At 44.3% G+C, this 22,322-nt stretch overlaps 1 protein-coding gene across 2 annotated transcripts in view; it reads left to right on the forward strand.

The window, feature by feature from the left end:
- The first annotated feature begins 382 nt into the window (after positions 1–382).
- LOC140197931 (uncharacterized) overlaps positions 383–22,322 on the forward strand; it is a 69,914-nt gene continuing 47,974 nt past the window's right edge. For both annotated transcript variants that reach the window (XM_072258547.1, XM_072258549.1), the window contains exons 1-2: positions 383–453; positions 11,149–12,534. In XM_072258547.1, coding sequence (XP_072114648.1) covers positions 11,271–12,534 — 1,264 coding nt within the window. In that variant the 5' untranslated portion in view covers positions 383–453; positions 11,149–11,270. The remainder of the gene's footprint in view (positions 454–11,148; positions 12,535–22,322) is intronic.

Here is a 22,322-nt window from a genome sequence, read left to right on the forward strand (position 1 = left end):
AACTGTGTGTGTACAGTGAGTGTGAGTAATGGAGAGTGTGAATAATGGAGGGTGTACAGTGAGAGTAACTGTGTGTACAGTGAGTGTGAGTAACTGTGTGTGTACAGTGAGTGTGAGTAATGGAGAGTGTACAGTGAGTGTGAATAATGAGGAGTGTACAATTACCGTGAGCTGAACGTATTAAGTGTGAGCTTTCTTGGCCCGTCATGATGAGAGCAGCTGGGGCGCGCACCCCAGGCAGACCACGTGCGAGCGGGAGCAGCGCGCCCAACCCCTGTGGATGGTCACGCGCTACACCTCTGCCTCTGGGCACTGGGCCGGCGTCGGCGGCGCGCTCGCTCGCGGTGTGAGCAGCGTCCTGACGTCATTGAGACGGCGTCCAGCTGCGCTACTGACGCGACGAAGAGCGCGACGGGGCGAGGGGAGCTGCAGAGGGAGAGCGGAGCCATGATGGTGAGGGGGTTAAATAACGGCTGGGGGCCGCCAGCCGAGCGGCCTGGGGGATGATGTGGGGAGGGGAAGGGAGGGAGGCGGCGGCGGTCGGGCGCGGCTGCTTCAGGAGGGTAGGGGTGAGGGCAGGTCACACATATGGGGAGAGGGACAGAGCGACCCCTCACCCTCCTCCTCCCTTTCATCTTTCCCCCTCCTTCTCCCGTACGCCCTCCTCTTCACACCCATACTTCACCTCACCCACTCGGCTTCTCTCCCTTCCACCAGCCCCTCCCTCCCCTACCTTGGATATATTTTAGACATTTTATGGATGTTCCTTTTTGTGGGAAAGTTGATTTTCAGTAAGTGGGCTGTATTTTCTAGTTTGTGTTGGGATTTGTCGGCTGAGACACCAGATCCAGGAGGAATTTTGATTTAATTGGTTAAAATTATTCACGCATGTATTTTCATTGACTGGAATGTGTACTATTAATTTAAAATGTTCTTCGGTGGTTCTGATAAGGTGACAATCAAACTCTTCATTTTTGAGTTCATATGTTTTAAATGCAGTGAGAGGTGGGGTCAAGGCTGCATCACAGAGTAGGGTAGAAAGTGATTCTTGATTCTGGTTCTCCCCGACCCCCCCCCCCCCCCAAGGTAATGACCTAAGGTTGAACTTGGTGCAGTTTGGTGAGAGACTTGGGGAGGGGTTAAAGATGAAAGATTATTTGCCCCATATACATAGAACATCAAAGTATAGTGAATTGTGCCTTTTGCATCTGTAAGAATAGTCCCACACTTCTGTCACCAGTGTGGCACAGCCACATCTCACTAACCCTAACCCGTATGTCTTCGGGATGTGAGAGAAAACCAAGCAGTCAGGAGGAGAATGTACAAACATACAGACAGTAGTGGCAATTGAGCCTTGGTCGGTGATCATCAGCAAAAGTGATGGTCTAACTGCGGTACTTCAGGGAATGGGGAATTGGGGGTATAATGAAGACCCTTGCTCTTCTCTGAAGATCTTTATGCCCACCTGGAGAGGATAGGAGCCTCAGTTTGGCGTCTTGTCGATAAGTTTGCAGTGATTGTGTTTTTTCCATCCCCAGAGTGCCAATGCTGGTAAAAGACAGCACAGTATAGTACAGTACAGCAACAGGCCATTCAGCCCACACTGTTGTGCCAAACCAACTGAAAAGCAAACCAGAAAAACCCAAACACTAATCCCTCCATCTTCCCTGTGCCTCTTAGTAGCCTGTAATGTGTTTGCCTCTACCATCACACCAAGCAGCACATTCCAGGCATCCACCCCAAATTTTAAAAAAACTTGCCCCTCACATCCCCCTTGAACCTACTCCCTCTCAACTTTCAATGCATGCCCTCTGGTATTAGACATTTCAACCCTGGGAAACATATTGCCCGTCCACTCAATCTATGCCTCTCATAATCCTGTAAACTTCTATCGGATCTCCCCTCAGCCTCTGGCACTCCAGAGAAACAACTGGTTATTTCAGACTCTCATGGCAGGAGCTGCCCTCTAAACCAGACAACATCCTGATAAAGCTCTTCTGCATCCTCTCCAAAGCCTCAACATCCTTCCTATAGTGGAACAAGCAGACTGTACACAATATTCTAGATGTGGCCTAACCAGAGTTTTATAAAGTTACAACATAACTTCCTGACTTCTGAACTCAGTGCCTCAGCAAATAAAAACAAGCATTCCATAAACCTTCTTAACCACTTTATCAATCTGTGTAGCCACTTTAGTGAGCTATGAACTTGGATCCCAAGATCTCTCGGCTCACCAACACTTATAGATCTTGCCCTAACAGTGTACTATCGCCTTGCATTTGCCCTACCAAGGTGCACATTTAAACTCTTGAGATAAATGGTAGGATGCAAAGAATCCCTTCTCTCTGATCTTGCTTGTTCACCTCTGTGTACTCTAAGCCCAGTGCGGCCCCTCCCTTTCACCCTACCAGTGAGGGTGTTCACTGCCTGACTCTTCCTTGCTCTGTCTAAAACTGCTCAATTTTTCATTTATCACATGGGTCAGGCTCTGCTGTTTGCACTGAGGAGAGCTGAATTTCTGTATCTCCACATGGATATCTGAGCACAAAGGCAGTTGCCAATACTGATGGGAGATTGATCACTTGTGTTACTTTTTAAAATAAAGGCCCAGAGTTCAATTGGACACTACTTATTTAAATCTACAGTAACTAAAACAATAGGGTTATTAAATACACTTGAAGCTGCAAATTTAAATGTCTTCAGATTGATTTATTTACCACATTTACATTGAAACATACTTTGAAATGGGCTGTTTCCATCAACCAACACAAGCTCAGGGGTTCTGGGGGCAGCCTGCAAGTGTTGCCACGCATTCTAGACTTGTTGCCCTGTAACACATCAGTCCTGTGCTGTCACAAGTGGAATTGGACAATGTGGGTATCGTGGGCTGGATGGTAGAATCTATTTGACTGACCACAACAGAGAGGAGGGGGAATTGCTTTAGCCAGAGGGTGGTGAATCTGTGGAATTCATTGCCACAGATGGCTGTGGAGGCCGTCATTGGGTGGATGGGCAGAGGTTGATGGGTTCTTGATTAGTAAGGTGGTCAAAGGTTACTGGGAGAAGGCAGGAGAACGATAATAAATCAGCCAAACACACTTGATGGGCCGAATGGCCGAATTCTGCCCTTATATCTTAAGGAGTCCCACCCCCAATAAAGAAAAACTGAAGTTCCCGAGAGCGTTCGATTCTGGCCTGGAAGCTGGAGCTGAAACTTCATGAAATAGTTCAGATTCAGAAAAAGAAAACAAAACAACAGCAAAACAAACCTCTTTCCTCCCTCCCACCCACTCACACATACAGTGCCTGTAAAAAGTACTCACCCCCTTCCCAGAAGTTTTAATGTTTTATTTTTTTACAACATTGAATCACAGTGGATTTAATTTGTTTTTTTTTTGACACTGATCAATAGAAAGAGTTTTTTGTCAAAGTTAAAACAAATTTCTACAAATTGGTCTCAATTTATTACAATTATTAAACACAAAAATGATTGCATAATTATTCACCCCCTTCAGATTAGTATTTAGTAGATGCACCTTTGGCAGCAATTACAGACTTGAAGCTTTGCACATCTGGACACTGCAATTGTCCCCATTCTTTGCAAAACTGCTCAGGCTCGGTCAGATTACATGGAGATCATGAGTGAACAGCCCTTTTGAAGTCCAGTCACAAATTCTCAATTGGATTGAAGTCTGAACTCTGACTTGGCCACTCCAGGACATTAACTTTGACATAACTGTACTCCAAGGGGTAGTCAGTGACTCAGAAATCTTGTATGTATCTCTTGACTTGTGCTTTTCAAAAGCTTTTCACAGAGCTGCTTGGAGTGTTGTTTTGCCTTTATGGTGTAGTTTTTACCAGGATACTGACTCAGCAACAGTTGGACCTTCCAGATACAGGTGTATTTTTACTACAATCAATTGAAACACCTTGACTGCACACGGTGATCTCCATTTAACTAATTATGTGACTTCTAAAACCAATTGGCTGCACCATTGACGACTTGGTGTGTCATATTAAGGGCGGGGTGGTGAATACTTACACAATCAATTATTTTGTGTTTTTTATTTGTAATTAATTTAGATCACTTGGTAGAGATGTATTTTCACTCTAACACGAATGAGCCTTTTTCCATTGATCAGGGTCAAAAAAGCCAAATTAAATCCACTGTGATTCAATGTTGTAAAACAATAAAAGACGAAAACTTCCAAGGTGGGGTAAATACTTTTTATGGGCACTGTTTATGCAGGTATCCAACTCCATGACAGGCTGCTTCTGGGCCTCCAGCCTCTATTCCTTGTACTGGACTCTCAGATATCGGGGCTGCAATGTCCAGGCGCACCCATCAGGCCTTGACGTTCGGATTTCCTGACTTTCGTTTTTAACGTTCGGGCTTAGATCTTCAGTATTCACCTTAGGGCTCACCAGTGACAGAATCTCAAACTCTATATTTCTAACTCTGGACTCCCAGAGATCATCTAAGTGGGTGGGGAGGGAGATACCAGCCCTCATCCCTGGGGCTCGCTGACCTTTGATATTGGCATTGTTGGTCTTTGTCCTCAGCGCCTCCAGATTCAACATCTGTCTGTAAGAATTTTTGGCTTTCGACCGTGGAGCATTCCAGCCTGATATCTAACTGCTCCCTAAACCCTGACCTTACCCCTAACTCCCCATGTTGTCCCCAAAGCTATCTCTAAGGACAGAAAAAGCTATCCTTACAGACAGTAAAGTGTGAGCCATTACTGCACCAGACATCGCGTCACCTTAACCAGAAGTCTTTGCCGAGGTTACATTCTCAGTTTCAAAATACACTTTGTGTCTGTTCCCATTCTCAGCTGATTCCCTCCCCATCTCTTCTGCCCCCCCCGCCACTGAACCCAAACACTCTAAGCTAGATTCTGTGGGAGATCAACAATGACATGAGGGTAAATTCTGAATTCCAATTTTTCTTTGTGACTGAGTAGCCTGGTAACTTTTCCTTAGAGTCAAGTTTATCATCATCAACATACGTCATAAAATTTGTTGTTTTGCGGCAGCAGTAAATTACAATAAGAATATATAGAGGAAAAAGCTATTCCTGAAGCAGCTCCTCTACCTCCTCCTTGATGGTAGTAATGAGAAAGGTTGTGACGGCCCTTAGTGATGGATGTGACTTTCCTGAGGCATTGCCTTTGAAGATGCTCTTGGTGATGTGGGTTATCATCAGTAGTAGCCTTCAGGCCCCCATGATAAATGTTCCAAGATTTTTCTTACATTTAGCAGTCTCTGTGGGTACTATTCAGTCCAGTTTAAAGAACAGTGGAACTCAGGATGCCTGCTACTTGTAGATCTAAATGCCATGAGCTGAGAATACACTCCACTGGCCTGGATGAGTGCAGCTGAAACCTCTAGGGTAAGGGTTCCCCACCTGAGGTCCACGGACCCCTCAGTTAATATTAGGAGTCCATGGCATAAAAAAGGTTGGGAGCCCCTGCTCTGGGACAATTCAGCCTGGTTGATGCCACGTTCTCCACCAATTCTACAAGCCCTCTCTCAATCACCTTCACACTGTGGCTGTGGTTTATACCACCTGCAGAATGCACCACTGTCTCTTGTCATAGTTGGCCCAACAGCAACTTCCAGACATTCAGCAATAAGGAGAAGGGCAGCAGGGACGCAAGGACACCAACTTGTCGGGTTCTCTCCAGGGCACAAAGCATCCTGACTTCAAAGCTCAAAAGTTCAAAGTAAACTGATTATCGAAGTCTATATATGTCACCATATGCAGTCATAAATCCAATAACTATAAAAGAATCAAAGACCGCAACAATGGGATGGACAATCAGTGCAAATGTAAAAGAAAAAAATGTAATATTACTAAATAAAATAAACAATAAGTATTGAGAACATGAGATGAAGAATTCTTGAAAGTGAATCCATAGGTTGTGGGAGCAGTTCAGTAATGAGCAAGCGAAAAATAGACACTGTTCTTTCAGTGTTTCAGTGTCCATTTTGGAGGTTGAGTGAAATTCTGAATGGAGCTAAAATATGCTTTTGCACTATTGTTCAGGTTCAATGCTTATTTCAAAGTTCAAAATACATTTTATTATCAAAGTATGTACACTTCATACAACTTTAGGATTTGTTTCCTTACTGGCAGCCATGAAACAAAGAACCCTAATAGAACACATTAAAGACAAAAGAAGACCATCCAAACACTCGGTGTGGAGGAAGAGAAAAAAACAAATTGTGCAAACAATAAAAGCAAGCAACCAGCATTCAGAACTAAAGTTCATGATGCCAGGCATCAGTGCAGCCGATCCCAGCTAAAGCATCCATGAACATAGAACAGCACAGTAGATTGATCTTGAGTTGGGTTAAAAGGTGACCTACAATGTTATTGCAGGTGCTTTAACCTACTCCAAAGTCAAAATAACTTCCCTTCCTCAGAGCCCTCCATTTATCTTTTGTCCACATATCTATCTCCTGGAGAGCTATGTTGACTTTTTGCCAAAGAGGTCTAAGGGACACCCATGCAAAAGAGGCCAAAGGTAGAAGCCAAACAAAGAGTGGTCCACCGGTCTTCCAGATTCAGGGGTTCAGCTCGGGGTTAACAAAACTGTTATGGAAATGAAGAATCCTTCTTCATTTAAGTGTGACAGTATTCCTTAGTCTCCACCCGGGACTTGCATGACTGGCAATAGTGAAAACCGAGTTACTGGCATGATGAAGGAAGCCTTGAATGCCGCCAGAGATACAGGATCTTCATTGCTGCCCTAAATGCCAGTGGCATTACGGACAGTAGAGAGATAAGTCATTCTAAGAATCTCTTAAATCTCCTGGTGACCACATGAGTTTTTTCCAGGTGCTCTGGTTTCCTCCCACATTCTAAAGACATACAAGTTAGGTTTAGTAAGTTGTGGGCATGATATCTTGGCACTGGAAGCATGGTGACACTTGTAGTCAGCCCCCAGCACAACCTCAGACTGTGGTTGGACGCTGACACCAACAGCACATTTCATTGTATGTTTCAATGTACATGGGACAAATAAAGTTTATCCTTCTCTAATATATCAGCTTCTATCACCACCCCGGTAGCATGTTCCAAGCATCCAATAATCTCCGTGCAAATGAACCTATCTCTCATTCCCCCTACTGTATATTTTCCTCTAATCACCTTGAAATTATGCCCTCTTGTTTTACCCATTTCCATGCTGGGGAAAAAGAATCTCTAGCTGTTGTGCCTCTTATCATCTTGTACACCTCTATCAAGTCACAGCTCATCTTCCTTTGCTCCAGAGAGGAAAACTCCAGCTTGTTCAACCTTTCCTCATAAGATATGCTCTCTAAACCAGACATACTTCCGGTAAGATGATGGCACACTCAATGCATCAGCCAATGGCGTGGTTGTTCATCCTTTGTCTGTTTAATAATCGCAGGACACCGCTGGATATTAATACCACCAGTGCTGTAGATCTAGTTGCTCGATAGTGGTGGAGCTGGACTTGCTGTGCACTGTGTTCAGTCTGCTTCAGCCACCCAGGGAAGTAAGTGTCAGTGGTGGTGTGTGATCGAATGGATAGTGTGGATATTTTTGTTGAGATCGCAAAATCCCTTTGGATATTGGTAATGTGGAATACTGGTTCACTGGTGAGAATAACAGCGGGGAACTGCATGGCATTGACCAGGCCCTTGTTCATGCCCTTGGGGTCACCATTTGGGGGCCATTGGGTTTGATGCTGGCCCAGACCATCAGTGCTGCACTCCAGTGTTGCCTCAGTGGGAGACAAGTCGGATTGCCTTCATCTGCGGCTGCACTGTGAGAGATGAGCAATGTGGCTCCAGGGCAGTGTCCATGTACTGTCCATCTACAGTCCATGGCACTTAGGGACTTGGCCTATATATTGCTTTTTAAATATTTTTTGTAACTATGTTTGTTTGTTATCATAATGATATGTGCTATGTGTGCTGTGTCGGCTGTTGCTTCTGACTTTTGTGCCTTGGCTCCAGAAGAGCACTGTTTCATTTGACTGTATCATGTGTGTGCTTGAATGACAATTTTACTTCAACTTGAACACAATGCTGCTAAATCTCCTCTGCACCCTTCAGATTGCACAGGGTGCTGGAAAAGGCATAAAGGTAATGACACAATTTTAATGGGGACTTCAATATGCAAAGGGATTGGGAAAATCAGGTTGGTATTGGATGGCAAGAGAAGGAATTAGTTGAACGCCTATGAGATGGCTTTTTAGAGCAGCTTGTGCTTGAGCCTACTTGGGGAAAGGCTGTCTTAGATTGGGTGTTGTGTAATAACCCAGATCTTATTAGTGAATTTAATGTAAAGGAACCCGTAGGAGGCAGTGTGCATAAATTGATTGAATTCATACTGCAATTTGAGATGGAGAAGCAGAAGTCACATGCATCAGTATCGCATTGGAATAAAGGGAAGTACAGAGGCATGAGAGAGGAGTTTGCCCAGGTGAATTGGAAGGGAATGCTGGTGGGGATAATGGCAAAGCAGAGGTGGCTGAAATTTCTGGGAATAGTTCACAAGGTGCAGAATAGATATGTCCCATAGAAGAAGTTCTCAAATGCTAGGGGTAGGCAACCAAGACAGACAAGGGAAGTTAAGAACTGCATAAAAGCCACGGAAAAGGCGTATGAGGTAGCAAAAGTGAGTGGGATGTTTGATGATTGGGAAGTTTTTAAAATCCAACAAAAAGCAACTAAAAAGTTATAGGAAGGGAAAAGATGAAATATGAGGGCAAACTAACCAATAATATATAGCAAGATACTAAAAGTTTTTTTCAGTTATGAAAAGAGTAAAAGGGAGCTGAGAGTTGATATTGGACCACTGGAAAATGATGCTGGTGAGGTAGTAATGGGGGACAAAGATATGGCAGACGAACCTAATGGGTACTTTGCATCTGTCTTCAACGTGGAAGACACTAGCAGTATGCCAGAGGTCTGTGAGTGTCAGGGAGCAGGAGTAAGTGCTATTGCTATTGCAAAGGATAATGTGCTAGACAAGCTGAAAGGTCATAAGACACCTGGACCAGATGGACTACATTCCAGAGTCCTGAGAGAGATTGCTGAGGAGATAACAGATGCATTGGTCATGATCTTTCAAGAATCACTTGATTCTGGCATGGTCCTGGTGGATGGAAGATTGCAAATGTCACTCCACTCTTTAGGACGGGAGGAAGGCAAAAGAAAGAAAATTATAGGCCAGTTAGCCTAATCTCACTGGTTGGGAAAGTGTTGGAGTCTATTATTAAAGGTGAGGTTACAGAGTATTTGGAGACTAATGATAAAATAAATCAAAGTCAGCATGGTTTCTGGAAAGGGAAATCTTGCCTGGCAAATCTGTTCTTTGAGGAAGTAACAAGCAGGGTGGACAAAGGAGAGGCAGTGGATGTCATTTACTTGGATTTTCAGAAGGCATTTGATAGGGTGCCACACATGAGGCTGCTTAACAAGATAAAATCCTATGGTGTTACTGGAAAGATATGGCATGGATAGAAGAATGGCTGGTAGGCAGGAGGCAGTGAACGGGAATAAACGGGAGCCTTTTCTGGTTGGCTGCCAGTGGCTAGTATTACTCAGGGGTCAGTATTGGGATCACTATTTTTCACATTGTCAATGATTTAGATAATGGAATTGGTGGTTTTGTGGCAAAGTTTGCAGATGAGGTGAAGATAGGTGGAGGGGTAGGTAGTGCTGAGGAAGCAATGTGATTGCAGCAGGACTTAGACAAATTGGAAGAATGGGCAAAAAGGTAGCAGATGGAACAGTGTTGGGAAATGTATGATAATGCAATTTGGTAAAAGGAACAATAGTGCGAACTATTATTTAAATGGGGAGAAGGTTCAAGCATCAGAGGTGCAAAGGGACTTAGGAGTCTTCATGCAAGACTTCTAGAAGGTTAATTTCTAGCCTGTGTCTGTGGCAAATGCAAAGTTGGCATTTATTTCAAGGGGAATAGAATATAAAAGCAAGGAAATAATACTGAGGCTTTATAAGACACTGGTCAGGCCACACTTGGAGTATTGTCAACAATTTTGCGCCCCATATCTCAGAAAGGATGTTTTGTCATTAGAGAGAATCCAGAAGAGGTTCATGAGGATGATTCTAGGAATGAAGGGATTAACATATGAGGAGTGGCAGCTTTGGGACTGTACTCACTGGAATTTAGAAGAATACAGGGGATCTCATTTGAACCTGCCGAATGTTGAACGGACTTGAGGGAGTGGATGTGGAGAGGGTGTTTCCTATGGTGGGGTTATCCAGATCTAGAGAGCACAGCCTCAAAATTGAGGGGCTACCCTTTAGCACAGAGGTAAGGAGGAATTTCTTTAGCCAGAGAATAGTGAATCTGTGGAACGCTCTGCCACAGACTGCGGTGGAGGCCAAGTCCATGGGTATATTTAAGGCAGAAGTTGATTGTTTCCTGATTGGTCAGGACATCAAAGGAAATGGCGAGAAGACAGGTGTATGGGGTTGAGTTGAACTTGGGAATAGCGGAGCAGACTCGATGGGCTGATGGCATAATTCTGCTCCTATGGTCTTATGGTCTTAAGCTTTTGCACCCTTCCTATAATGAGGTGACTAGAACTTAACATGATACTCGCAAGTATGGTCAAACCAAGACACTTGTGTGCTTCCCCCAGCACAATCCTCACTGATTTTAATTTGAGCCCAAGGAAGTGCTTCACCGAATGTCTTGATATTTCAATGTACAAATAAAGCTGATTTAATCTAATAAGTCTTAGGATCTTGAGGAGACTCAGTAGTTAGCACAACGATTTACAGCACCAGTGATCACCAACATCCCTGGTTTGTTGTTTGGTTTAGTTAGTTTGGAGGTCTTAAAAAGTTCCACTGCTTTTACTCTAAATTATTTGAAGGGACATTGGTGGGAAGTTTTGAGTCTGTGGTCACCCTCTGTTCAGTGAGTGATTTTCATTCTGTGCGTAAAATGACACAGAAATGACAGCTCCCCACGTGTGTGTGTGTGTGTGTGTGTATATATATATATGAGTGTTGGTGTGTGTGCATTTCTGTTTGTGTGTGCCTGTATGTGTGTGAGTGTTTGTGTGTGTGTGTGGCACGAGGGGAGAGAAGTGTGAGAACAGATCTGTTAAAAACCTCTCTTTTCTAAACCTGCAGGTATCTAGAAACTATGCAAGATAACACCCAAGTAAGGAAGTGCTGCAGGAAAGGCTCATCTCGGATGTGAAGAATCGTTCCCCCACTCCTCAAACCAAGAGCAGCTGCAATTCAGACTGAAGATGGACTTCAGAGGGAGGAGAGTGAAGCCATTGTTGGCTGAGGCTTGGTTCCACGAACCAAAGGGGTGTGGCTCACTAACCGTTACTGGTGGTTCAGATCTGACCAGGGGGAAGCTGCTGAAGGGTGGAAGCTACTCCTCAGCCAACCACGCCACCTGGAACAACCTGTCTAGGAAGAGAAAAGCAGCCTTTGAAGGGGTGGCTGACAGCTCTGCCAGTGACTGGGGGACAGTGCCTGGCTGGGAGGTGCCAGGATGCAGCGTTCCACATGATGGGGTCACTGGCACCTGGGCCAGTTCCAGGCAGCTGGAAGGCAACAGCTCTGCTGCCCACCCAGCCGGCTGCAGCCGCTACATTCCAACCTGGGCTGCCGATCAGAGTGAGACCCAGCACAGGAGGGGAAGTGAACTCGGCATCAACCCTCGCAGGAGGCAGGAGCGCAGAAGGTTCCGGAAGAGGCGTAGACTGATGCGGGCCCTGCACTTGCTGTTAAATCACCGCATATCCCCTCTGACTTTCCATTGGAGAATATGGGGCTTGTTCTCCGGCAGGAGGCAAAATACCCGGCCTCGAGGTGCCCGGCGAGGCCTGCCCCGTCTACAGGGGCAAGTAGGTGAGGCGATGGAAAGTGGAGCGATTGACCTGCCACGGGAATGTCATCCAAATTTCCCCGAAGTCAGCGAGCTGCCCCCGACTGACGTCCCTGGCCTGGACCCCGGTGCTTGTGGCTCGTTTGCAGAAGGCCACAGGGACTCACTAGAGGGAAGCAATGAGTTTTGGCCAAAATTAGTGGGCAGGGGTCTACAGGGCCCACCTATGGCCAATTGCCAAGTTTTGCCGGTGGACTACAAGCTCCTGACTCCAGCGGGACCTTTTGAAAAGGTCAGTAGTCCTTCGGCCCTGCTCCGGGGGACTGTTGCAGCTGGCTTCCCAGAGATGCCAAAGGAAGGGCCGAGCACCTTTCCCCAGTTGGGTCACCGTGGACTCTCAGGAGCTGGCCGAGCACCCGGAGTCGTGGACCACGGGGAGAGCGCAAGGCTACTGAACAACCCAAGTGTGGATGGAGATCGCCACCTGTACTCCCGCCTCATGGCTCGGCAGAAGGGCATTCCCCAGCTCTGCCAGGCGGAAGGCAGTGGTGACACTTCAACTCTCAACTCCATTAGCGTGGGCGTTCAGGAGCAGGAGAGTGGGATCACGCTCAACCACACAAAGGCAGCCGAAGTGGGGAATTCCACCCGGCCACCGGTCTGTGGCATTGCAGGTAGCTGTCACAGGAGGAGGTTTAAGGAAGCATTCAATTGGCTGAGTGCACAGTGTTTTGGTGTTCCCTATTGGTCAGAGGATCCCAGATGTTTCTGTGTGCCTGTTGTCAGAGACTTCCAGATGCTTGTGTTCCCCAATGGTCAAAGACTCCCAGATATTTGTGTTCCCTATTGGTTAGAGGACAACCATATTTTGGTGTGGCCTATTGGTTAGAGAATCGCAGATGTTTCAGTGTTCCCTATTGGTCAAAGGTTCTCAAATGTTTGGCGGAAACCCAGATGTTTCTGTGTTAACTTTTGGTCAGAGGCTCCCAAATGTTTCCATGTTCCCCATGTTCAGAGGATCACCGATGTTCCAGTATTCCCTATTGGTCAGTGGCTTCCAGATGTTTCTGTTTTCCCTGTTGGTCAGTTTCCCAGATGTTCTGGTTCCAAATTGGTCAGAGGCTTCCAGACATTTAAGTGCTCCCCATGGGTCAGAGGTTCCCAGATGTTTCAGTGTTCCTCATTGGTCAGAGACTCCCAGATGTTTTCAGTGTTCGTCATTGAAGAGGATCCCAGATGTTTCTGTATTCCCTATTGGTCAGAGGTAGGGAAGGATGGTGCAGGGCTGTACAGCAGTTTAACTCCAACTCCGACTGGTCTAATTTAAAAGGCAAAAAATGGCAGATGCTGGAAATCAGAAATGAAAACTGAAAATAATATAAATTCTCAGCAGGTCAGGCAGCTTCTGTGGAGGGAGAAACAGGTTTAACATTTCATGTTGGAGTCAATTTGAGCATCTCCAGTTATAATTCAAAGTGGTATTAGTTTTTTCTTCTCATAGACATCCATACACAGGGTAAAAATACCATAGAAATCAATGTTTGTCATAGAGGTTCATACACAGGGCATAAATACCATAGAAATTAACCATTGGTTACAGACAACCATACACGGTATGAAACCATAGAAATTAACCATTGGTTACAGACAACCATACACGGTATGAAACCATAGAAATTAACCATTTGTAAGAGACAACTATACAGGGGGTATAAATACTATAGAAATTAAATTTCCTGGTGTTTGCGTATAGAAATTAACCATTTGTCATAAACATTCATACACATTCTAGAGTATAAATACCATAGAAATTAACAGTTTGTCATAGATTTTCGTACACAGGGTATAAATGCCATAGAAATGAACCATTTGTCACAGACATTCATACACAGGGTGTAAATACCATAGAAATTAACCATTTGTCATGGACATCCATACACAGTCGGTAAATACCACAGAAATTAATCTTTTGTCAAAGACATTCATATACAGGGTATAAATACCAAAGAAAAGACAAGCTTACAGAAGGTTCAGAGAGCTAGGTAATGTTAGCGATCTAGAAGATTATAAGGCTAACAGGAAGGAGCTTAAGAAGGAAATTAGGAGAGCCAGAAAGGGCCATGAGAGGGCCTTGGTGGGCAGGATGAAGGAAAACCCCAAGGCATTCTACAAGTATGTGAAGAGCAAAAGGATAGAGCCTGAAAGAATAGGACCTATCAAGTGTGACAGTGGGAAAGTGTGTATGGAACCGGAGGAAATAGCAGAGGTACTTAATGAATACCTTTCTTCAATATTCACTATGGAAGAGGATCTTGGTGATTGTAGTGATGACTTGCAGCAGACTGAAAAGCTTGAGCATGTAGATATTAAAAAAGAGGATGTGCTGGAGCTTTTGGAAAGCATCAAGTTGGATAAGTCGCTGGGACCGGATGAGATGTAACCCAGACTACTGTGGGAGGTGAGGGAGGAGATTGCTGAGCCTCTGGCGATGATCTTTGCATCATCAATGGGGACGGGAGAGGTTCCGGAGGATTGGAGGGTTGCAGATGTTGTTCCTTTATTCAAGAAAGGGAGTAGAGATAGCCTAGGAAATTATAGACCAGTGAGTCTTAAGTCAGTCACAACATGCTGGAGGAACTCAGCAGGTCTAGCAGTATCCGTGGAAACGATCAGTCGATGTTTCGGGCCGGAACCCTTCATCAGGACTGAAGAGGGAAGGGGTAGAGGCCCGATAAAGAAGGTGGGGGGAGGGTGGGAAGGAGAAGGCTGGTAGGTTCCAGGTGAGAAACCAGTAAGGGGAAAGATAAAGGGGTGGGGGAGGGGAAGCAGGGAGGTGATAGGCAGGAAAGGTGAAGAAGGAATAGGGGAAAACACCGGGTTGTAGAAGGAGGCGGAACCATGAGGGAGGTGATAGGCAGCTGGGGGAGGGGCAGAGTGACATAGGGATAGGGGAAGGGAGGGGGAGGGAATTACCAGAAGTTGGAGAATTCTGTGTTCATACCAAGAGGCTGGAGACTACCCAGATGGTATATGAGGTGTTGCTCCTCCAACCTGAGTTTAGCCTCATCATGGCAGTAGAGGAGGCCGTGTATGGTCATATCTGAATGGGAGTGGGAAGCAGAGTTGAAGTGGGTGGCTACTGGGAGATCCTGTCTGTTGTGGCGGACGGAGTGGAGGTGCTCGACGAAGCGGTCCCCCAATCTGCATCGGGTTTCACCGATGTAGAGGAGGCCGCACCGGGAGCACCGGATGCAATAGGTGACCCCAACAGACTCACAAGTGAAGTGTTGCCTCACTTGGAAGTACTGTTTGGGGCCCAACAGACTCACAAATAAAATCCCAACAGACTCACAAGTGGCCTCCTCTACATCCATCCGGTGCTCCCAGTGCGGCCTCCTCTACATCCATCCGGTGCTTCCGGTGCGGCCTCCTCTACATCGGTGAAACCCGAGACAGATTGGGGGACCGCTTCGTCGAGCACCTCCACTCCGTCTGCCAAAACAGACAGGATCTCCCAATTCTGCTTCCCACTCCCATTCAGATATGTCCATACATGGCCTCCTCTACTGCCATGATGAGGCTAAACTCAGGTTGGAGGAGCAACACCCCATATACCATCTAGGTAGTCTTCAGCCCCTTGGTATGAACATAGAATTCTCCAACTTCTAGTAATTCCCTTCCCCTAACCCTATGTCACTCTGCCCCCTCCCCCAGCTGCCTACCACCTCCCTCTTGGTTCCGCCTCCTTCTACAACCCGGTGTTTTCCCCTATTCCTTCTTCACCTTTCCTGCCTATCACCTCCCTGCTTCCCCTCCCCCACCCCTTTATCTTTCCCCTTACTGGTTTCTCACCTGGAACCTACCAGCCTTCTCTTTCCCACCCTCCCCCCATCTTTTTTATAGGGCTTCTGCCCCTTCCCTCTACAGTCCTGACGAAGGGTCCCGGCCTGAAACGTCGACTGATCTTTTCCACAGACGCTGCCCGACCTGCTGAATTCCTCCAGCGTGTTGTGAGTGTTGCTTTGACCCCAGCATCTGCAGATTATTTTGTGCTTAGTCTTAAGTCAGTGGTTGGTAAATTGATGGAGAAGATCCTGAGAGGCAGGATTTATGAATATTTGGAGAAGAAAAATATGGTTAGCATGGCTTTGTCAAAGGCAGGTCGTGCCTTACGAGCCTGATTGAATTTTTTGAGGATGTGACTAAACATATTGATGAAGGAAGAGCAGTAGATGTACTGTATATGGATTTCAGCAAGGCATTTGATAAGGCACCCCATGCAAGGTTTATTGAGAAAGTAAGGAGGCGTGGGATCCAAGGGGACATTGCTTTGTGGATCTAGAACTGGCTTGCCCACAGAAGGCAAACAGTGGCTGTAGACGTGTCATATTCTGCATGGAGGTCGGTGACCAGTGGTGTGCCTCAAGGATCTGTTCTGGGACCCCTACTCTTTGTGATTTTTATAAATGACCTGGATGAGGAAGTGGAGGGATGGGTTAGTAAGTTTGCTGATGACACAAAGATTGGAGGTGTTGTGGATAGTGTGGAGGGCTGTCAGAGGTTACAGCGGGACATTGATAGAATGCAAAACTGGGCTGAGAAGTGGCAGATTGAGTTCAATCCAGATAAGTGTGAGGTGGTTCATTTTGGTAGGTCAGATATGATGGCAGAGTGTATTATTAATGGTAAGACTCTTAGCAGTGTGGAGGATCAGAGGGAACTTGGGAGTCCGAGTCCATAGGATGCTCAAAGCAGCTGCACAGGTTGACTCTGTGGTTAAGAAGGCGTACAGTGTATTGGCCTTCATCAATCATGGAATTGAATTTAGGAGCCAAGAGGTAATGTTACAGCTACATAGGACCCTGGTCAGACCCCACTTGGAGGACTGTGCTCAGTTCTGGTTGCCTCACTGCAGGAAGGATGTGGAAATGATAGAAAGGGTGCAGAGGATATTTAAAAGGATGTTGCCTGGAGCATGCCTTATGAGAATAGGTTGAGTGAACTCGGCCTTTTCTCCTTGGGGCGACGAAGGATGAGAGGTGACCTGATAGAGGTGTATAAGATGGTGAGAGGCATTGATCGTGTGGATAGTCAGAGGCTTCTTCCCAGGGCTGAAATGGTTGCCGCAAGAGGACACAGGTTTAAGGTGCTGGGGAGTAGGTATAGAGGAGATGTCAGGGGTAAGTTTTTTACTCAGAGAGTGGTGAGGGCGTGGAATGGGCTGCCGGCAACGGTGGTGGAGGCGGGTACGATAGGGTCTTTTAAGAGACTTTTGGATAGGTACATGGAGCTTAGAAAAATAGAGGGCTTTAGGTTAGCCTATTAATTTCTAAGGTAGGGACATGTTCAGCACAACTTTGTGGGCTGAAAGGCCTGTATTGTGCTGTACGTTTACTATGTTTCTCTGTATTTTATGTATGACAAATGAACCATTTGTCAGAGACATTCATACGCAGGGCATGAATACCATAGACCTTAACAATTCATCATAGACATTCATAGTCATAGTCATACTTTATTGATCCCGGGGGAAATTGGTTTTCGTTACAGTTGCACCATAAATAATTAAATAGTAATAAAACCATAAATAGTTCAATAGTAATATGTGAATTATACCAGGAAATAAGTCCAGGACCAGCCTATTGGCTCAGGGTGTCTGACCCTCCAATGGAGGAATTGTAAAGATTGATGGCCACAGGCAGGAGTGACTTCCTATGACGCTCTGTGTTGCATCTCAGTGGAATGAGTCTCTGGCTGAATGTACTCCTGTGCCCACCCAGTACATTATGTAGTGGATGGGAGACATTGTCCAAGATGGCATGCAACTTGGACAGCATCCTCTTTTCAGACACCACTGTCAGGGAGTCTAGTTCCATCCCCACAATATCACTGGCCTTACGAATGAGTTTGTTGATTCTGTTGGTGTCTGCTGTCCCAGCACACAACAGCAAACATGATAGCACTGGCCACCACAGACTCGTAGAACATCCTCAGCATCGTCCGGCAGATGTTAAAGGGCCTCAGTCTCCTCAGGAAATAGAGACGGCTCTAACCCTTCTTGTAGACAGCCTCAGTGTTCTTTGACCAGTCCAGTTTATTGTCAATTCGTATTCCCAGGTATTTGTAATCCTCCACCATGTCCACACTGACCCCCTGGATGGAAACAGGGATCACCGGTACCTTAACTCTCCTCAGGTCTACCACCAGCTCCTTAGTCTTTTTCACATTAAGCTGCAGATAATTCTGCTCACACCATGTGACAAAGTTTCCTACCGTAGCCCTGTACTCAGCCTCATCTCCCTCATCTTATGTACATACACAGGATGTACATAACACAGAAATTAACCATTTGTTACAGACATCTACACACAGGGTATAAATACCACAGAAATTAACTGTTTGTTACAGATGTTCATGCACAGAGCATAAATACCATACAAACTAACCATTTGTTACAGACATCCATACACAAGGTATAAATACCATAGAAATTAACCGTTTGTCATAGTCATCCATACACAGGGTATAAAAACCATAGATAATAACCACTTGTCATAGACATTCATAAACAGGGTATAACTACCATAGAAATTAACCATTTGTTACTATCATCAACACACAAGGTATAAATACCATAGAAATTAACCGTTTGTCATAGACGTTCATACACAGGTATAAAGGCGATAGAAATGAACCATTTGTCATTGTTTCTGTGCACAGGATATAAATACCATAGAAATGAACCATTTGTCATAGACATCCATACACTGGGTATAAATACCACATAAATAAATGTTTGTCATACATATTCATACACAAGGTTAAATAACATAGAAATTAAACATTTGTTATAGACAACCCTACACAGAGTATAAATACCGTAGAAATTAACCATTTGTCATAGATATTCATACACAGGATATAAATACCAGAAATTAACTATTTCTTTTAGACATCCATACACAGGGTATAAATACCATAGAAATTAACCATTTGTTACAGACATTCATACACAGGGTATAAATACCATAGAAATTAACCATTTGTTATAGACATTCATACACAGGGTATAAATACCATAAAAATTAACCATTTGTTAGAGACATCCATACACAGGGTTAAATGCTATAGAAATTAACCATATGTTATTGACAATCCTACACAGGGTAAAAATACCATAGAAATTAACTGTCATAGAAATTCATACACGGGATATAAATACCATATAAATTAACTATTTCTTTTGGACATCCATATACTGGGTATGAATACCATAGGAATTAAACCATTTGTCAGAGACATTCATACACAGGGTATAAGTACCATAGAAATTAACCATTTGTCATAGACATCCATACACAGGGTTAAATAACATAGTAATTAAACATTTGTCATAGACTATCCTACACAAGGTATAAATACCATAGAAATTAACCATTTGTCATAGACATCCATACACAGGGTGTAATCACCATAGAAATTAACCATTTGTCATAGACATCTATACACAAGGTATGAAGACTATAGAAATGAACCATTTGTTGTAGTTATCCATACACAGGGTATAAATACCATAGAAATTAACCATGTGTCATAGACATTCATACACTGGGTATAAATACCACAGAAATTAACCATTTGTTAGAGACATTCATACACACGTTATAAATACTATAGAAATTAACTGTTTGTCGTTGACATTCATACACAGGGTTCAAATACCATTGAAATTAACCATTTGTAATGGACAGTAATGCACAGGGTATAAATACCATAGGAAAGGAAAAGTACTTTGCATCCGGAGTTTCTCCGGTTAGCAGACGATTTCCCTCCACGCCTCTTTGATGTGGGGAACCATGTACGAGGCAAGTTACAGCAGTGGTTTGCCATTGCCTTCTGCCAGGTGAGTTTCCAAAGGGATCACCAGCTCGTAACCCAGCACGGATAGAAAGCGTGCTGGGAGCTGGCAGGATTTGAACTCGGGACCTTTTGTCCCAAAGTCTGGCGCTGATGGCACTACCATAGAAATTAACAATTTGTCACAGACATTCATACACAGGGCCTAAATAACTTAGAAATTAACTGCCATAGACATCTATTCACAGGTATAATGACCAAAGAAATTAACAATTTATCATAGACATCCATACACAAGGTATAAATACCATAGAAATTAGCCATTTGTCATAGATATTCATACACAGGGTATAAATACCATAGAAATTAACTATTTCTTTTGGACATTAATACACAGGATATAAATACCAGAGAAATTTACTGTCATATCATCAATACACAGGGTATAAATGGCATAAAAATTAACCATTTGTCATCGACATCCATACACAGGGTTAAATAACATAGAAATTAAACATTTATCATAGACAACCCTACACAGGGTAAAAATACCGTAGAAATTAACTGTCATAGACATCCATACATAGGGTATAAATACCAGAGAAATTAGCCATTTGTCATATACATTCATACACAGGGTATAAATACCATAATAATTAACCATTTGTTGTTAACATTCATACACAGGGGTCAAATACCCTAGAAATTAACCATTTGTCATAGTCATCTATCACAACACGCTGGAGGAACTCAGCAGGTCTAGCAGTATCCGTGGAAACGATCAGTCGATGTTTCGGGCCGGAACCCTTCATCAGGACTGAAGAGGGAAGGGGTAGAGGCCCGATAAAGAAGGTGGGGGGAGGGTGGGAAGGAGAAGGCTGGTAGGTTCCAGGTGAGAAACCAGTAAGGGGAAAGATAAAGGGGTGGGGGAGGGGAAGCAGGGAGGTGATAGGCAGGAAAGGTGAAGAAGGAATAGGGGAAAACACCGGGTTGTAGAAGGAGGCGGAACCATGAGGGAGGTGATAGGCAGCTGGGGGAGGGGGCAGAGTGAAATAGGGATAGGGGAAGGGAGGGGGAGGGAATTACCAGAAGTTGGAGAATTCTATGTTCATACCGAGGGGCTGGAGACTACCTAGATGGTATATGAGGTGTTGCTCCTCCAACCTGAGTTTAGCCTCATCATGGCAGTAGAGGAGGCCATATATGGACATATCCGAATGGGAATAGGAAGCAGAGTTGAACTGGGTGGCTACTGGGAGATCCTGTCTGCTGTGGCAGATGGAGCGGAGGTGCTCGACGAAGCGGTCCCCCAATCTGACCGGCTGAGTTCCTCCAGCGTGCTGTGAGTGTTGCTTTGACCCCAGCATCTGCAGAGTATTTTGTGCCATAGTCATCTATATATAAATACCACAGGAATTAACCATTTGTTAGAGACATCCATACACAGTTTATAAATACCATAGAAATTAATATTTGTTAGAGAAATATATACACAGGGTATAAATACTTCAGAAATTAATTGTCATGGTATCCATACACAGGGTATAAGTATCATGGAAATTAATCATTTGTTATAAACAGGGTATAAGTAATATAGAAATTAACCCTTCGTTAGAGACATTCATCGGCAGGGTATAAATACCATAGAAATTAACCATTTGTATAGACATCCATACTCAGGATGTAAATGCCATAGAAATTTACCACTTGTCATAGACATTGATACACAGGGTGTAAATACCATAGAAATTAACCATTTGTTATAGACATTCATACACAGGGTATAAATACCACAGAAATTAACCCTTTGTCGTGGACATTCATACACAAGGGTATGAATATCATAGAAATTAACTGTGTTCTTGACATCCATACACAGGATGTAAACACCATAGTAGTTACAGTGGTGCTGGAAAGTTTGTGAATCCTGTAGACTTAAAATGTGATCAGATCTTCACCTCATTTCTAAAACTAGATAATTTAATAGCACAGAAAATATTATACTTGTTCATTTTTATATTTGGAAAATTGTCCAATATTACATGTATTTTTTGGGAAAAGTATATGAGCCTTTGTTTTCTGTAACTGGTGTGACCCACTTGTACAGCAATAACTTCAACCAAACATTTCTGGGAATTGTTGATCAGTCCTACATGTCGGCTATTCCTCCTTGCAAAACTGCTGGGTTGTTGGTGAGTTGCCTTGCACGAACTGCTTGCTTCGGGTCCTTCCACAACATTTCTATAGGATTAAGGTCAGGTCTTTGACTCAGCTATTGCAAAACAGAGTTTTCTTCTTTTTAAACCCAGTGTATGGAGGTTGTTGGTTTTCTCTTGTTTTTGGGATCATTGTCTTGTTGCATTATCCAACTTCTATTTAGCTTAAGGTGATGGACTGCTACCCTGACATTCTCCTGTAAAATGTCTCGATACAATTTTGAATTCATTATTGCCTTCACAATTGCAAACTATTCAGGCCCTGAGGTAGCAAAGGAGCCCCAAACCATGATGCTCCTTCCACCGTGCTTCACAGTTGGGATGAGGTTTTGGTGTTGGTGTGCAGTGCCCTCTTTCCTCCAAACATAGCGGTGAGCATTTCTGCCAAA

This window comes from Mobula birostris, chromosome 5, assembly GCF_030028105.1.
Source record: "Mobula birostris isolate sMobBir1 chromosome 5, sMobBir1.hap1, whole genome shotgun sequence".
In the NCBI taxonomy this organism is placed as follows: domain Eukaryota; kingdom Metazoa; phylum Chordata; class Chondrichthyes; order Myliobatiformes; family Myliobatidae; genus Mobula; species Mobula birostris.